Here is an 18416-nt window from a genome sequence, read left to right on the forward strand (position 1 = left end):
GGGGGGGGGGGGGTAGAGCAACATTCGATTGAGTAAAGGTCGACCGAGATCAAAGAGCGTGTATCGTGATGTTAAACGGCATGTGGCCTGCGGGCTATTTTTTAATGGTTTTTTTTCCCGTCCTTTTTTCACTTTTTTTGCCTTTTATTTTTCACTTTACGGAGAAAGGTAACCCCGTGCCCGCAGTAAGCGTGGACGCAGTTCTGTAGCTGCCTGTGACCAGGGAGAAATTTTTCACGCGTAGTTCGACGTGTATATGTATATATAGACGTTTTTCATTCTTCTTTTTTGCTGGGCTGTAAAAAATACGAGGCTTGGAATTTGCGAGTGACGTAACAGAATTAAGCGTTAGAGACCCGTCCGTGTCAGACTTTTTAAAGTGTTTGTACTTTGTCCTTTACAGGCGTCGCACACGCAGGTTGGATCGTAATACCGGATGACGGGATGATTATTTTATTTACATTTTTCCCTCTGTCATGCGAATCCCGTGATATGTAAACCGGAAGTAGTCGGCCGCCTTCTTAAAAAATTCCTAAATAAATGCGTCACATCGCTTCCAAACTTTATATTAAAAATATATATGTATCTATATTTGAACAATTCAACGTGGCTACCAGCACGTTCAGTAGATATACCCATAAGCTATCAGACTCGACTTCTACCGGACTAGTCGCTTCCCGGCAAGTATTCACAGCCACGTCCCATAGCTACCTACTCCCCTGTTACACGTACTCTTACCCCATGCACGTATCGCGTATCATGGCGACGTCAGATGCTCAGGATGCCTACGTGTACCACGTTCTTAGCGGTATAAGAGGAAGCGGCCTGACGCGGTCCAGGCGGGATATCATTTTAACCACGAAGAGCGCTGGAGCTTTCCCACCTATATTTCCGTACTTTTATGTCGCGTTGCATATCCCTGTTACTACCCCTATAGATACCCGTTTACAGATGCATAGTCAAATGTACGAAGGTACCCCTTTGTACATTTTATTTCCACCCCTGATGTAGACCGAAAAATAATATACCTCTGTTCCAGCGTCACGTCGAATTTTTTTGCTAAAACCGTAAGAAAATTTTGGTTGACTTCTGTTTTTGCTCGAAGGGGTGGCTTTTTGAATTTCAAATAGACTTCATGGACGTTACTCTTATACGGGGTGAAAAAGGAACGTCAAGTTTTAAACCTCTCGGGACTGCGATCGCTGTTGGCTTGTCCCACCTTCGTGTGCTTTCGGCTACTATATCGGTATTAGGGTAGGTAAGCGCCATTGTTGCTGATATCTTAAAATGGCACAATACGCCCACTCAGCTTCCCTTTAAATCGCGACAACTATCTGCGCCTCCAATCGGCTGAACCATCTTGCTTAATAGCTGCTACGTGTCTGTGAATATATAGCGTCTAGGGGTTGTTTCGGAACCGGTTTTAGGACCGAAAGGGGTGTTCAGGTTGCACCCAGGATGAGTGCGAGGGAAACGTAGAAATTTTTTGGCAACGTCGTAACTTCTGCCTCGTTACGCAAATTATATTGATTCTGTTGATAAGTGTCGATGAATATTCACAGCTTCTAATTATTCCGACGGAAGATCCCGCCGTTGGATCATCCTTGTTTATCACCGTTCCGTTTTCGTTGTAATATAACGTGTGCACGCAGGCGGGAGCCTTAAATTGTCAAAGGCTATCGGGGTAAAGGTTGATCAGCTTTCCGGGACCAGAAACTTTTAGTAGGTATACCCTGTATATGGGCAGACGAAAGAAATTATACCTTAAAATTCTTGCTCATCCCCTGTTCGCCCTGTCTGATCCTTAAGGTGATAGGTTGAGACCTAAGACGAGGTCACGGAGTCGAATTAGAAGAGAACGAAGAAAAAGAAGAAGAGCAGGAGCCATTGAAGTGACGACTCTTTTGTGATTTTCTCATTACTAGAGTAGTAGGTGGTCCTGGGAGCCTCCTCAGCATCCACGACCTCCTCCGTTACTTACCTCCTGCTTCGGCAGAACCTTCAGCTCCTCCTCCCTTACGTCAAGTTCTACTTTTTCGCGCAGCTCGTCCAGCTTTATAAATCCATAATATTATAAAGATAAGAAAAGGGTGGTTACCGCCCTTTTGAAATCCCCACTCCCACGTACCTTCCCCATCCTCCCCCCACGGATCTGTCCACCCTTCGATCGTATCAGCCGCTGCGAGAAATTACTCCTTTCAGTTGGTCTTCCATGTGGTAAATGTATTTGAAGGATCATACCTAACCTGACCTAAGGACTGCGATCAGATTTTGAAAATTACATATCTTCGTCGTCAGACAACGTTGTAAGATACTCATTATACTTGATACAAGATACGAGTATATCCTATAGGGCTATATTTGAGGAACTCAATGACTCGATATATATACCGGGTGCTGTTAAGTTTCTTATGTAAAAATGATGAACGTCCTTCACCGTCTTCCAATTTAACGTCTGCTATACAAAACGACGCCTCTCGTTATTCGCCATTGTCTGACGCTGGTCTCCACCTCCCCTCCCCAGTCTACCCTGGACTTTCGTCTTCCCGTTCAACGTTTCGTGCTCTATTAGCCAGCACGGAGCTATCCTAGGTTTGGCGCATTTTTTACCACCCTTTTACCTGCAGCACGCATCCCTCCCTTTGCAGGGCTGGTAATACTACAACGTTAAGACAGTTCCAACGAAAACTTCGATCCAACCGGTTGCTAACCATATAGCTCTAGAGTTGTCGACTGGCGACCCGAAATGCTTCTTCGAAGAAAAGCAACCCTTTGTAAAGCCGACAAACCACCCCCTAAGACTGGAGGCATCTGCGCTATAGATACCACCTCCCCTCTTCTCTCCCTAACTGGTAGCTTCCTCCTAGCGTCAATTAGTATCCCTTAGTACAACTTTACTTCGCGTTTTCTCTCCGTCGGCCCTTCCGATACACCGGTATTTCTACCCTTAGAATCTATTCACCCCTCCGACCCTCGCATCCCTTCCCCAGCAACGCCTTCCTGCTTCTTAGCGTCATTATCAGCCATTTGCTAATACTACAAGATAAATTGCCGGGTGTTCATTGTTAACTGGTGCAGCTTCGTATCGTGTACAATCCGCCCTCCCCTACTCCCATACCTATTTATTGGGTACAGGTCATTAAAAAAATTAATTTCACGAAATTCACGGCATTCCTCGGATACAGTTGTAGGATATCGGTAATATACACCCGTGCATTTATTCGCGCGGGGTATCCGTTACACGTGGATTCGTTTTAGGCGAATGAAAATCGCGTAAATAGAGTCGGTCGGTACAAAGGGGGGAAAAATATTGGAAAGAGAGGCTGTTATAAATTTTATAAATCACCTAATAATCATAAAGCTGTGCTTCTTACATAGTTTTAAAAATTATACAATATTTTTTTTTGGCTGCAAAAATTCAAATTGGGTAACATGACATCGCGTTTAAAAAATACCACGTAAATAGTGTTTCAATCTACTGGGTAGAAAGACACTGGCGTAAAAAAAAAATTCCGAGTTTGGAGCGACGGGTCTACCGTGAGGTATCTTACGGTGACTTTGTTTGAAAAATTGATCGATAACTGGTAATAAAGTATGGCTGTGTCATTGTAACGATAAACGTTATCGATTTTTCTATTATCCGGAGTCCTATGCGCGGAATACACGAATAGGGTTAGGGTAGTTGGGGAAAGTCCAAGTGGTATTGTCGCAGCTCATTATAATCAATCAACCCTTGGCGCGTGCGGCCATTTGGAAAATATCTTACTAGGAGATTAGTCTGGGAGTTATGAGGGGCTGCGGGAGGGTTGGGGGGTAGTTTGTTGGCTAGGTAGCAGTAAGCCTACGGGCTGGAATCGTTCATTTACTCGATATCGAAGGAAACTCCTCTCTAATCCGTTTAACGAGAAATCTGATGGAATCGATCTTCCAGCTGTCGAGGATATCCTATCCTGTACCTGGAACCTTTGCCTCATTGCCATCCCCCTTGGACTTCTTTCTTTTTTCAACCCTCGTCTCCCTTACTCGTGTCTTCTTTCGTATCTTACGTTTTTTCCCTCTCGCGTTGCCTCGAGCGGGAAGAGCTGCCAGGTATTTTATCTTGACGGAAAAGGAAAATAAAAGGCAAGAAAAAGGATAACCAACAGCTGCAACCCCCGACCCAATTTTCATCCCCGTATACGGATAATTGGTATCTGCGAATTGATAGTTTGCACGGATGGGTTTCATAGGGAGTGATCCGAAGCGCGATAGGGTTGCTTTTAGGGGTTGCAAGGAATCAAGTACCGAGTCGAAGAACCTGCCTGCGTCCTGAACTCTGAAAGCAGTAGGTCGGGAGGAGTGGTACATAGGAGGTGTTACACCCGGGACCATCCTGACCAACGAGAGGGAATTAAACTTGGAATTCTCGATGGTTGGTAAATGGCGAGAGCAACCAAGAGTATCCTAGACTCACCGTTCCCATCCGGAGCAACCCTTATGGGTTATTCTTATGGCGCAGCTGATAGGGGGCAACCTACCAACCTGAAGAATCTAGCCAACCCTCTGTACCGCGAGGAAGCGATAAGATCTAAAGAATTCCCCAAAGCTTCGTGGCACGACATATTGATTTCGCGAAATCCCACAGGTACCAACTGAGATTCCGAGCATTTGGCCAACGTTACAAATAAATTTTTATCCATCGCTAGCCATCTTGGTAAATCGAAAAAATTACGGGTCGATCAGATCTATACTTTATTTTTTTTTTTTTTTTTTTTTTTTTTTTTTTTTTTTTTTTTTTTTTTTTTTTTTTTTTTTCGTCCCTCAAAATATTTTCAGCATCCACCCTCGTAGATTCCCAATAATTTACGGAAGTGACGACTGTGCAAGATTCACAAGCTCGCGAGGATTTAGCAACATTGACGCATCCTGTTTTGTAATTGATGTCGTCATATCCGGAAGGCAGCCGTACCGAACGCTAAGCACAGCGAACACCCATGTTCGTGAGCACGTCGGCTTATCACGCATTGACACATATCCCCATCATATTCCCCCCGTCCTTTCATTCGACACTGACATCTCGTAAATGTTCAGTCTCGAGCTATAAACTCGCAAGCGAATATATCCCGAGATTACTCCGTAGGACACAAGGGGGCCTGGACCTTCGCACAATGGCCTATGCACATTACTGCCAACACGTGACATACCATGGGCGACATTCAATATCCCTAATATTACCTTGAAGACGGTATAGATCAATTACGAGCATAATCCCTCCATTCGGAATTCAAAAGACGCCAAATTGAATTCCGTTATTATATTCACGTCGAGTTCCTCCTGGCTCAAGGAACTCGATCGATTGCACGATCGTCACCCTGACACGAGTGTTCTTGCTTTCTGTTTCAGGTGAGTCTCATGGAAGTGGAGGAAGTGAGATCGACCGGCGGGAATCTAGCACTGGTAAGCCGTAAAGACGCGTTACCGGCGACGCGCGTCATCGGGAACATCCTCCTCGTTCATCCTCGTCGCTCTGGGTATCATCCTAGATTCTAAATGCAAAAGGGCTCCTAATACCCATCGGCATCCTTCTTAATTAACTGGCCAATATATTCCCATGATTCGGCCGGTTAACAGTTCGTCTTGGGGCATTGACGACCCGGTTAACGTCTTCGGGGTGACCCGATGGCGTGGTTCCCTAGGTCCTGGGGCTCCTGGAGGAGGACGAGGGTCGGGACGATGGGCCAATGTCGGTTACGCTCGCGTTTATTGGATGTAAAAGTGAAGCCTGAGCGTACGGGATTGAGGGGCGAGGGTTATCCCTATTCTTATACATATATGTTTATGTATATATATATATATATGCTATATACTTTGTTATGTATATATATTCATGTACTAAAGGGGCACGGGAACGGCCCGGGCTTCGTTATTCATTACTTCGGTATTAAGCCACAGGCACTGCCGCGAGAGTACCCGAAGGACTCGTCTCGCCGAATTTCCATGCATTTCGAACTACCTGAATCTCCCTGTGGCGGTCTCTGACTTGTCGTTTCTCTCTCTCTCTCTCTCTCTCTCTCTCTCTCTCTCTCTCTCTCTCTTGCTGATCGTCCTTTTCATCCTCCTTCTCTTTCTCGCGGTCGTTAACGAATCTCGATATCGAGAGTTTGATTGCTTTCCACCTAAATTAATCAGGGAACACGTTACATCTGATCAGGCACCTTTATCCCGACTTACAGGTGGTGCCAACTGCGTGTTTGATTTAGACTTGAGGTATGGCGGGAACATTTGAAATGTATAGGGTATGCTTGAACTTTATATATATTATATTTGACAGGGGACATGCCGGATGAAGTTTGTTTATAAATTCAAAATCAATTTTGTAACAATCTAAAAATCGATCGTCGTGCCGTACAAAGTTTTTAACTGGACAGGCGTAATGACTCGATCGATGACTGAAAAAAATAAGCCTCGAGATTTTTTTTTGAAAAAATTTTGTTTTTCTCATATCTAAATCTTCTACAGCCATTGCGTCACTCTTATGACATATGTAAACGGATATATACTTATACAATATTTGAGCTCTCACGTGTCTACTCTCTAAATTAATAACCTATAACCTCTATACTCACGTATTTCGGGGATGCGCCTAAGCAGAATGACATTTTTCCTTGGTTCTCGATGGTATATGAACCCTTGGCACACGTAAAGTGATCGGTTAGTTTAAGCCGAGGAGTCTTACAGAAGGAGCTGCGAATAAATCAGTCTATCGGAAATAGATTTCTTCGATTGGAAAAGGAAGTTCCCTGGAAAAAGCGAAGAGGAGCATACGTGTGTAGTGGGTGTGAAGGAGAGGCGGGTGTGGGGTGCTGGTGAGTTGGGGCTGAAGGAGTAAAGTGACATACAAGAGAGAGAGAGAGAGTAAGAGGGGTGGGGGGAGGGTTAAAAATAGAATGAACATAGGACACGTGATCGATTAAAAGAAAATCCGGAATTCGTCCGAAGGATCTGAATTTGAGGAACGATGCTTGATCAGGAAGGGGTGGATTTTTGCAATGAACCCTCCCCCCGCCTCCCGACGGTCGTAGCGACCGAAGACTACGATATAAAATTCCAGTCCCGTTTATCTGGTATCTTGGAGGTTGATGGGGTGGGGGTGGGTGGAGGAACACTTTTTTCTCTGGTATCGTTCAGCAGGTTGGGATAAACGTTAGGTAGTAAGGTCAGAGTCTTATCCCACGGGAACCATTCGTCCCCTTTGACTGGCCCATCATCCATTCATCCCTTTCTTGAAGTGACGCAACGTGCGGGCCGCGCATTTCTGCGCCAGTCCATAAACCGGATATTTCGGTTGCCGAGACAACCATAAAATATCGATACTACCCCTTATATGGAGGTAGTGACATTCTGCTGCTGCTCCTGCTAGCAGTCGCGGTATTAGTTATCGCCAGTATACAATCTAGTATATAGGGTGTCGTATAACTTATGAATCCCAACGGCCGCGTGCGTTCCACTGACGTATATTTCAACCCCCCGGTGTCCCGGGCAAAAGCTACGCATAAGCCATATAAGACCGGAGATGTCTTCCAGGTTCATGATCTAAGCAAGGATTGATTCAGCCCTGGAACTCCCTGCTAGAGAAAGGAATGAGGGGTTGCGGGACAGAGGGGGGGGGGGTAGGCTGAGAAACTTTCAGTGTATATAAGCAACAAGAGACATCTTCTTCCACTATCAGGGTAGAACCATCTAGTACTTGAACCCCTCTTCTGTGCTTGTGCAACTAGCACTTCCACCCCATTGGTGTCCCGGGTGATCTTTCAATGAGATCATCCCTTGGGTCTTCCGTGCTGTACTTATAATACATATACTCTACCTTGCCTACTTCAAAGTTTTGCCAAAGTGCAAAGTTGACGTCTCTCTCACTCTTTATCTCTCTTACCAGAAGCTCCTAGATCTTTAGCCACCGCTTTCCTGAACCATCCCTTGGCACTTCCACCCTTCATTCGTGCTCCAAAGTGCAAACTGATCGAACCGATATGCGATCGAACCTCCGGCTGCTATACGTAACACGTGTTATCTATTAACTTACCGTGATAAATGATTTACTTCCTTCCGCCCAACTTCGCACGTAAATCGCTTGGAAAAGGGTAGCTTGTGTCTTTGCCCCCGGGAGGGACGTATTTTCTTAAGGGCCAAGACGATCCCGGATTGGCTTCGGGGGATGTTGCTACTTCAAAATCTCGAGAAGGTTCAGTTGTCTCTGTAAAAGATTTTTTTCTTCGTTTCGTTGCTAATTGCTCGTTTATCGCTTTACTTCATTATGTCTGACTAGTACCTGGCTGTTGCTACTTCTTGTACTGTATTTGATACTCTTACGTATAAGGCTCTTATAGGAAGGATCCACTTAGAATTCCCATTCTACGGACTCTTTAGGAATTACTCGAATGGAACTGATGTCATTTATATCCATGCTGAAATTCGGTTTGCTTAGTTTACCCGGGACTCTCGGATCCCTTATTCGGACTCAGGGGATAGTGGCGACTGCCAAAGGAACCATTTTCAGGGATAAATTGATCTGTTTCACTAAAGTTTCTCGAGTCATCAGAAATTTAAAATCCTAAAGCGATTGAACCTTCCTGAGCTCATCAGTCCCTTTCTATGAGAGATTGGACTCTGCTCTATACCCCAATGGCTATGAGGGGGTAGATTCAAATTTGATAAACAAGGGTTGAATTATATCTGTTTCCCATGTCCGTTTGTCGTAACTTCTGAATTCTGTACGACGACGCATAACGCCTATAGTCTCTGTCGTAATTTTGAAGACCTGCTTGAATAGTCAAGTTATTTATAAGGGTCGTTCACTCCTTTCGTACCACGAAGATATTTGCATTGTAAGAATTGCGTGCTCGCGATTTAACTTATTTTTCTGAAAAATCCTGTCTGGAAATTTCTCATGATATTCCTAGAATTTCAGTAAGGTTCGCCTCCCTCTTCATTTTTCCAGCAAGTATTTCTCTGTGCTTTGTTGTAAAAATGCGACGGCCGGAGGAAGGGGTGTCTGGTGGCAGTCAGACTTACCGTATCAGGTCCGCGAAATTCACAGGGGTGAAAAGTGGTCTGGTCTTCTCACACACCTTGCAAACTCGTATTTTCTCAACGCAAATAGGGGTTGCATGAAGCCGAGGAAAACGGCTCCGAGGGGCGTATCTGTTTAGCGACATCATTTATACGGACGGACAGACGGGCAGACCCGACAGACTTAGGGGTGCGGGCCGGCTGAGAAAAAGAAGCCCCCACGAGAGGGAAGTTCTACAGGTGGATGATAATGCTCCTTTATTGCGCACCCTTCGACTGTAATTTGATATCAAGGTACGGCTTCTGGTGGGGAGGAAAAAAAACTACCCTTTATTTGTACCAGAGAGTATAGGTAGACAAGAGACACTCTTAGCATCGGGACGCTGTAGTAAATCGAGTAAAGGAAAAAGCATAAGGGGTGGAGAGTTTTCACTACGCTTTTTGACAAAATCCTGCGTGTACAGGATGCGCAAAAATTTTTGGAAAAGTGACAAAAAATTGCGCGTATCCTGTTTCTCGTAAATACAGAGAACTTTCGAGGGGTGTTCCATTTACAGAAATGTACGAAAAAATGTGCGAGAGTACAGTGAAGAAAGTTCCATGTTCTACTTGGCCTTTCACTCATTGAGTAGATAGGGCGCGAGCGCCAGGTCAGCGATATTCTGTGGGGTTGAAACTTCCGGTCGCATTATCAAGGGGTAGGTTAGGTAGACGTCACTCTTCCGATCTCGCAAGAGCTACCAGGGTCCGGGTGTCACGAGGGACAGATGTGACAGCCCTTAAAATTTCCCGTTTACGCGACCAACCCCTTCACCTATAAAGGGCAGCCGCGAGAGGGTGAAAGTTCACGTATTTATCATTCTCCGATGATAAAAGTTATCTGCGTCCGACCACGCCTCCGGCATATCCTACACCCCTTCCTATTTCCTTTTCGAAAAAAAAAAAAAAAAAAAAAAAAAAACCCCCCCCCCTATATACGATCCATTCACCGTCCCTTCAATTCAACCCCTAATGTCTAAAACCTACCTTACGGGCCAACACCCTGCCTCCCCTTCGTCTTAACAGTACAAGGCAATTCCACCCCTAGATGCTTCATCGCAAAAACCGCCTACCCCCTTCCCACAACGCTTCGAGATCTTCCAATAAGATAAACGCTTTGGATTTTATGTTAACCCTTACTCAAATACACTGATCAGTAGATACGCTCATTTATAGATCCAGCATATCGATATATACCCCTCAGGTATGCACCTGTTAATCGAATAACTTGTTTACAGGAAATAAAACTGGATCGACAATTTTTACGACAGTTTCCTAGATACTGCACTTTGGATAAACCAAAAAAGAGATGGCGCCAGTCGTGCTGCACTTTGAATTTCCAAAACGAGCCTGACTGTTCATTTCGAGCCGTGGGTCCGCACCGACCTCCTAAACTATGCAGGACGATTTATACGGTTCAGCCGCGGTACGCGCAGTAGGTATTCCCGTTCTGGTCCAGTCCCTCTCCTAACCTCCAGCAGCCCTCACTTGTTACCATTGCCGCAGGTGGATGCTGCGCGTACGCACCGGCGTCCGTAGAACCGTACAAATGTTAATGCGCTAATTAACGTCCTTCATATTCATGATTATGAAAATTTTCTATTAATTCCATAAATCCGGCGTGTTAGCTGCATACTGAAAATTTTGAATTTCCGCCATTCAATATCTGCCTCCTGCGTGATATCCGGTACGTAACCCATTGGGTTTTATATATCGATATCACTTTCTTTCGTACCGTGGGAAACTGCAAGCCAGTAATCTAGTAACAGCGGCTATTATTTCTGAAGAGTTTCCTCCTGAACCTATGGGGCTGAGGAGATGGGATATGGATTCTCTAGAAGCGGAAATCTCGTGGCGTGCAATAGAGCAATTGCTCCGGTGCAGAAAGGACGAAGTAACAACAGGATGTAGGATTGGCCCGGATCATCCTCGATACGACCCACCCACTTCCGCTTTTCTGTATTTCTCCTGTCTCTCTCTTTGACTTTACCTTTTCATCTACGTACCCACATACGAGTTCTACGTGTATTCCACTATTGTTTCTTTCATGCGTGTCGCTCCCCTGTCCCTGACTATTTGCGACCCTCTGCTACACCTCTCAACCCCTAACAGTTAGAAACCTCGTAATCGTCCCTTTTACTGAACGCGGAACGGATACGGGGCGCGGCGTTAGACCACGCGATAAACTTCAATGAACCCGACTTAAATTACGGAAGAATTAGCAGAGGGTGTGTTTCAGGCTGCAAATTCGCGGTTCATCCCTTATCCACAGTGCCCTACGTAAATGGCTCTTTTATGGGTTTATACCCCTGTACGTTTCACAGGGCTCTACGATAGTACTCTACCCCCTTATTTGTTATCTGCATGTATCGATGTTGAGAAAACTTAAAAAAAAAAATTTTTTTTTTCGATACAATCCCCACTGTGAAACATTATTTTCACGGATTTTCATCTGTATTGAGAAATTCTACCCCGGGCAAAGGAAAAAAAAAAATCGCAAAATTTTATTCGCACAGATTTTTATCTTGCTTGACCTCCACGTGTTTGAGGCTGATTTTGTTATATGAACCTCCGAAGAAAATGTTTCTTTTTTATTTATTTTTTTTCTAAATTTGTATCTCTTATCTCGTGGCTGTATGTCGCTCTGATAATATCAGAACCACCACCTTCTCTCCCTGCTCCTGTCTACCAACCTGCTGTGCCACTCACACGACTTTTGGCCTTTCTAACGGCCCGAAGTGACTAGCCCGGACTGAAGTAATTATTTTCGCGTGAGCGCCGCCATTTCTTCGGCTGCACGGTAATTATTCGGACGGTAAAATATGGGACAGAGTTTAAATTGCTCGGGTCGTATCGTCCGCGTGGTTATTACTTAATGCCCGGGTAGTTAACTTGCCCAAGTATTTGCGTTCTATGCTTTCTACATGAAAAGCAGAACGAGAAGTAGATTTCGAAATGGTAAATTACCTGGGCGATGCTTATCCAAGTTAGGAATAATTTTTCGTATTTTCTCTTTACCTTCTGCTCCCTCGTATTCTTATTTTACAACAAAATTGCCTTTCGTGGCGACTCGCACCCCGTGCGGCTGACCGTTTACCTTTATCCGGGAATTCAGTTCGTTGTAAAAATTTTTCCATTTTCATTTTTTTTTTCTTCATTTCTTCCTCAATAATATCTTCGTTGGGGATGTGTATCGTTTTTCTTTATTTTTTTTTTCTTCGTATCTTCATGCTGTATCCTTCTCCTTGGATGGCTCTGGAAATCGATAAAATTAAAGGGCAATAGAAAAATGACGATCTCGCATTTCCCATCTGAGTGACCCGGAAAATCGAAATTGAAAAACAAAAACATAGATAAACTAAGAGATAAAGTGAGTATCGCAGATGTGGACGATAAATGTGAAATAAATCTTACTGTGGATAAATTCACGTTTCATCCCCTTAGATTTTTGTAAGATCGACTGAGATTCTCAATTTTTCTCGATATTTCTTACGTCGTTAATTTTCAAACGTATCTCCTGTCATTTAGTTAGTTTTCCTTGTACATATAAATATTTTGTTTTTTCCTCAATACCACCAAGAAGAAGCTCTAAGAATTAATAAGAAAATTGCAGCGTTTTATTAGCCTCTCGCCTCGCTCGACAGCATCAGGCCACTTTTTATCGCGGTAGACGAGTTTTACGGGGGATAACTTTCGCGAGGAAAATTGCTGCCGTTCAACCCTCCGGATGTGCCTTTGGTCCCAGCCTCTCCTTTTCCTTCTTAGTTTTCCTTCTTTTTTTCACCTCTTATTCTTCCTTATCGTTCGCCTTCTTACTTTGTTGTTCTTTTGTACAAGGGAACAGGCTCACTGACGGCATTCATGCAATTGGTAAAGCTTCATCTCTTAGCACGTGTTTCCCTTTGTGGCCGTGCCAAATTTATCGCGCGAATCGTTTGCCACCCTTAACAAGGCTCAGGAGAGTAGCGACTTTACAGTGCTAAAGAAAGAGAAAGTGAATTAGATAGCGAAGTAGAGAGAGAGAGAGAGAGAGAGAGAGAGAGAGAGAGACAGAGGGATAGAAACCAAAGAAAGTCCGCGTATGGTCTTGCGCAAACATTCAGAAAAGCCTTTGAATGAAAATCTTTTCAACGAATTCAAATTCAGTGTCGACCACAGTAAAAGCTCATGGATAACTCAAGCTTTTCACCCTCCATATACGACAAATAAAATTTACAGGTATCACACGGGCGTCACACGTGCGAATAAAATATTATTAGCGTGGGCCCAACTTCCGGAAACTCCGGAATAACCTGGGTCTATTCGATACATCCCCTAACCCCTATTCCCGGTAAGGGATGAGAGGGAAAAAAATATATAAAGGGACAGGACGATAAACCCGTCGGGCCTGACGGGCCGGCAGATTGGAAAATTGTTTTTCTCTTGGTTGCTTTATTACGGGATAGACGGTAAATAAGGTAAGTGGTAGCTGCCGCACAGACGTTAACCGGTGCGACGGGTAAGACGGACGTGAACGAGGCTTACCGAGGGTGGGAGCGAGAGAGAGAGAGAGAGAGAGAGAAAAAGAGAACGACCGAGAGCATACGAGGGGATAGTGAAGAGCACGTGCAACGTCACAACAAGATTTGATCGATTGGGTCCGATCGATATATTGGTCCCAATCGATCTGCACCCTGTCTGCTCTGATTAAATCCCTAGAGATGAGAGTGTTGGAGAGGTAATATAGGGAACTGGGTAGTATTGTATTATACCATGCTATACTATCTATACTCTATAGTATGCTGCTCCAATACTCTATATATGTATATAGAGCGAATTGGGTGGAAACTGGCGTGCACGGTTGGATCTCCTATATAATACAGGAAATCCCCTTTCGGATGTTGAAACCTTAAATCTTCAATGGCGGCCACGAGAGACCGGTACCACCGACCCTGAAGCCCCAGAACTACTTTTCCCTACTTTTCAAGATCCGAAGACCCCGCTAAGCCCCTGTCGATCTTCTCGACTCGGCGCTTACGCGAGCGTAGCTGCAGCATCAAACGATCTGCAACAGGAACATCCGGTGGTGCACGGCCACAAAAATTTTATCATGGTTCTTTGAAAATTTATTTTTCAACGAAAGCTCGGATTTGGGTTAGGTAAACTTAGTCTTTATTATAAGCTACTTCACGAAATCGATTACAACGTGTCCTTGTCTCTTGAATTTTTCCATAAGTAGGCAATCGCCAATATTGAGTGATCCATTATTATTGATAGGTTTTGTCGATTATATCGGTATGATAAAATTCCAAATTTTTTTTTTTTCCACATAATTTCTTTCCTATTTCCTATAACGCTCAAGTATTTTTTTTTTATTGAATATTACAAATGATTCGCGGCCACTGCAGATAGGCGACTGATGGCTTGACTTTTACCAGGCACGAAATCGTCTGGGCGATAAATCTTATTTATAATTTATAATACGTACGACAAATATGTATGCATATACAGTCCATCATACAATCTAACGTCAACTGAAGTATTAATAGAAATTTCCTGAAAGAGAGTGAACATTCGACACAGTGCATAGTACAGAGATATAGGAGACGGAATGTAAAATGAGAAATGTATATATAGAGGATGAAAGGTTCTCGTGTGAACTCTGGGGGCGGTGAGGGAGGAGGGCGAAAGAGGGGGGATGATGGAGGGAGAATCCTGTGTATCGAGGATGTATTTGCCAAGGAATATTGAATGCTCGGAGCGAGGTAAATATTGTATGAGGGCAGCTAAGGCGACGTCGGGCGTCGGCGTCGCCCCCGTATCGGATGTCATGAAATTTCACACTATTAAGACGTCGCGCGCGCGTCACGCCTCGCGCACTTTCTGGTGCGACCGACCCCCTATTTGCGCTCCCCTTTATGCTCTTAGTATAAAGGTCGAATTCCGCGACGTCGTAAAGTAACGAAAGTAACGCGAACTTACGACCCTTTCCTGTACATGTAGCCTCTATATAAATTATATACTAAGCGCGGGCATGTACACCACCCTTGAGTATCCATCAGGTACTTGGGTGTATATAGTTACGTAGGAGTTACCGCAGTATCGAAGCGATTAACCCGAATTTTCTGTCCCCTCGAAAGATCCGTACGATCCTGTTTACCACCCCCTGCTGTATTTACCATCCCTTGGCGATGGACCAACATTAAAACGAATACCTGTTACTCTCTGTGTCCCAATGCTGTGGTGTTGTCCGCAAGCTGTAGGAGATTACGCGCGAAGAAGAAGCGAAGCACTGTAGGGGTTGCGGTTAGATCAGGGGGATGAGCGAGGAGCTTCAAGGGGGTGAAAAAGTACAGTCGGCTACTCGTAGGCCCGTGAAGCCTCCTCACTGATCTCTATTGGACGGACTGAAAAGTGGTACCGCCGGATAGTGTGATGAATTGATAAAGGGCCGTGCGGGCAGCCGTTAAGGGTTGAGAAAGAAAAGAATAAATCAGAAGGGTAGTTTGCCTCTGAAAAGCAATGTGGTCCGATACGAGTCGTCGTTTTCGAACGTGGGTATGAAAGTTCGACTGTGGCAATGGGGATCCGATGAGCTGGTACCCAGCAGTCCCTCTGGGTTTAGATTAATTGGTCAAGGGTTGGAGTTATCGTTCGAGTGGGGTGCATACGTCGGGAGGGAACAGTAGGAGTGCGACGCCATGTAAATATATATTTGACAGGGATATTTATTATGTAGAATAAAAAAAAGTCCTATGGCCGTCTAAGGTAAAGCGGTGCTGCTAGAACTTTGTCGAGGGTTGTATATGGGGCTGCTATGACGTCACTCAAATGTACGTAAGTGTATCCCATATAGTTGTCACAGGCCGAATGTACACGAACTTCCACGATGCAGACATTTGTATATGCGTTTAGATTAGCTTTCGTATGGAGTATCTGTAGAATCTTTTTGACACCAGTGGTACCAACATTGGAGCAGCCATCAGTGATACGGGGATTGGCTTAGGTACGGTGACCAGTTCGTTCATTGGAGGGATGGCTGTATGTCTGGCTGGATGGATGGATGGGTGGATGGGTGGGTGATGGGGTAGATGGATAGGGGTTCTGGGTATAAATATGGAAATTTAGTAAATCAAGTTAGTTTGCAAAGAGCGAGAGGGAGGTTTGGGGTTGCATTAAGGTATGTATATACGTAGTGGATTTGTAGCCTGGTGTCTATCTTTATTATATGTGCCTTTGAAAAAAAAAGGTTAGATTGAATTTAGTTTAAGTACTTCGAACGGAGATCCAGTAAGTTTGTTACTCGTTACCTCTTTGACAAGGTTATCCAGTCATGGCGATATTTGCTGAGTAGTCAATGTCTGAATCAAATTTGACTTTGACAATTTGATACGCAATCAGAACTACTCTGGACAGTTATGGTTCAGTTCTCATGGTTGATTTTCCAAGTTTGATAATGTAGGTAATCTTGTATGTATATGTATCGAACAACCCCCAACTTTCGGAGTCCAGTCATTTCCACCTACAATCCTATCCTAGTAACCACATTGCAGTTGGGTAAGAAAGCAGAGGGTAGAAGTTGCATCCATGATGCTGCCACGAGCGTCTTGCGGTTTGTGGTGCATTATTATTTTGATAAGGTGAACTTTATCACGTAACCCTGAAATAATAATGAAACACTGCAAAGAGGCTTCAAGGGTAGCTAAGTGAGGGCAGCATGCGAATCCATAGGAAAAATAGGAAAGCGAGATGCGTGACTGTGTTTTTAAGATATTTAAGGGAAAGGTATACTTTAAGTAGAGTCTGGGGGGGGGGGTTGGATAGCGTTAAATCGCTCAATTAAAAATTTTCATTTGAAGAAAACGCGGCGTCGGGACGCCTCCACGTCCTTGGTAATACGTATATGTAAAACGTCGAAGTACGCAGGCATCTTGCTTTGATTTAGTTTACAATAATGGAAACATAAAAGGGGATGTATCGGAATTGGGTCTTTGGTCTAGGGATACGTAGTAAAAGGATGGAAGTAGAAGTAGGATAGAGGTAATAATGGTGGCGTTAAGTATGGTACCCATGGGATTGTCCGTAGAGTAGCAGACCTTTTCCCCTATTCTCTAACTTAGGCGAATGTTGGGATAAAATATTCTTCTGCACTCAGGGAATATTAAATTTGATTTAGAGGACTCTTGCTCGGATTTTCTTCGATTTTACTCGGCTAAGCTCGGCACAGTCGTCGTCAACTGAAATTTGCGAAAAAGGAAATGCAGCGGAGATACAAGAAGAAACGACGAATCGGACGAAACGGAAACTGTTAGAAAATACTAGGAGAGACTAGCGAGAAAGGATAATTTCGGAGGGTCGAAGGAAACGCGAAGAAGAAACAGGAATGGTTCTGTTACCGAGAAAAATAGATGAAGAAATAGAAAAAAAAAAAAAAATGAGAGCGAGAGAGTTCGAATGATTCTAGAATTTTACCTGGCGAGCTAGAAAATTGTAGGCGAGAGCAGCGGCGTCTGTACTGACCCGGAAGATCCTGGCGAAAGAGCAACCCTTATATTCGCTCGTCGTGACGCTGACGTCGTCCGGAGACGACGTTAACGCGGACTGGTACGATTCGTCTGCTTGTAAACTGAAAACGTATGAAGTGAAGTGTAAATGGTTTAAAGCGTCCACGTCTCTATCCCAGTGAAGAAAAGCGCAGATACCTATATATACATATATACCCTCAGGAAGTATCCGTGTGAGCCGCTGTGAGTTTCCTGGTGTAGCTCAGATCCTGAGGTTAGCAGGATTAGCGAGGGCTAATAGGACTCGCTGGTTTCTCCCGGATCCCCATCTACCCCCTAGCAACCCTAGAGAAACAGTCATTTTACCCCAAGCGAAAAGCTTCCAAGTTGGTCTGGTTAGCTAGTCGCCTTACTCACTGTAAGAGCGAGGTGGCTGACTGGTTGCCTTCGTGAGGGAATTATATATCTTATAAGCGTCCCTTGACTCGACCGACCGTCTCCCCCCTCCCCTCCTCCTCCCTTTCCCCCCTCATACGTAGAGACGGAGAGAACGAGGTGAATCCTAAGATGGGAGCTTAACACACCCCTGTGCGCTCCGGGACGTTCGCAGCTCTGCTCACCCCGTCCAACGCGATCTCTCCAAGATTACTTCGTAAACTTGAGGAAATAACCACCGGGGGTAGTTGCCCCTGCTCATCCTCACTGCTCTCTATCCCCCATTTTCTATCCCGATTTTCCACCCTCTCTCGCTCGCTCCTCGACTTTGTTCTCTCTATCCGAACCCCTCCTGTATATAGCCACACACCAGGAACACTGGCCGCGCATCCGGTAGCCTGGCTATCGAAA

The 18416-nt window shown here is 44.6% G+C and overlaps 1 protein-coding gene across 1 annotated transcript in view; it reads left to right on the forward strand.

The window, feature by feature from the left end:
- Positions 1 to 18416, forward strand: part of LOC107270791 (polypyrimidine tract-binding protein 1) — a gene marked incomplete at its 3' end in the record, with an annotated part of 203739 nt that overhangs the window by 102832 nt on the left and 82491 nt on the right. Inside the window, exon 3 of the mRNA XM_025088108.1 lies at positions 5383 to 5436. Coding sequence (XP_024943876.1) covers positions 5383 to 5436 — 54 coding nt within the window. The remainder of the gene's footprint in view (positions 1 to 5382; positions 5437 to 18416) is intronic.

This window comes from Cephus cinctus, unplaced genomic scaffold, assembly GCF_000341935.2.
Source record: "Cephus cinctus unplaced genomic scaffold, Ccin1 Ccin1_scaffold0837, whole genome shotgun sequence".
Lineage (NCBI taxonomy): Eukaryota > Metazoa > Arthropoda > Insecta > Hymenoptera > Cephidae > Cephus > Cephus cinctus.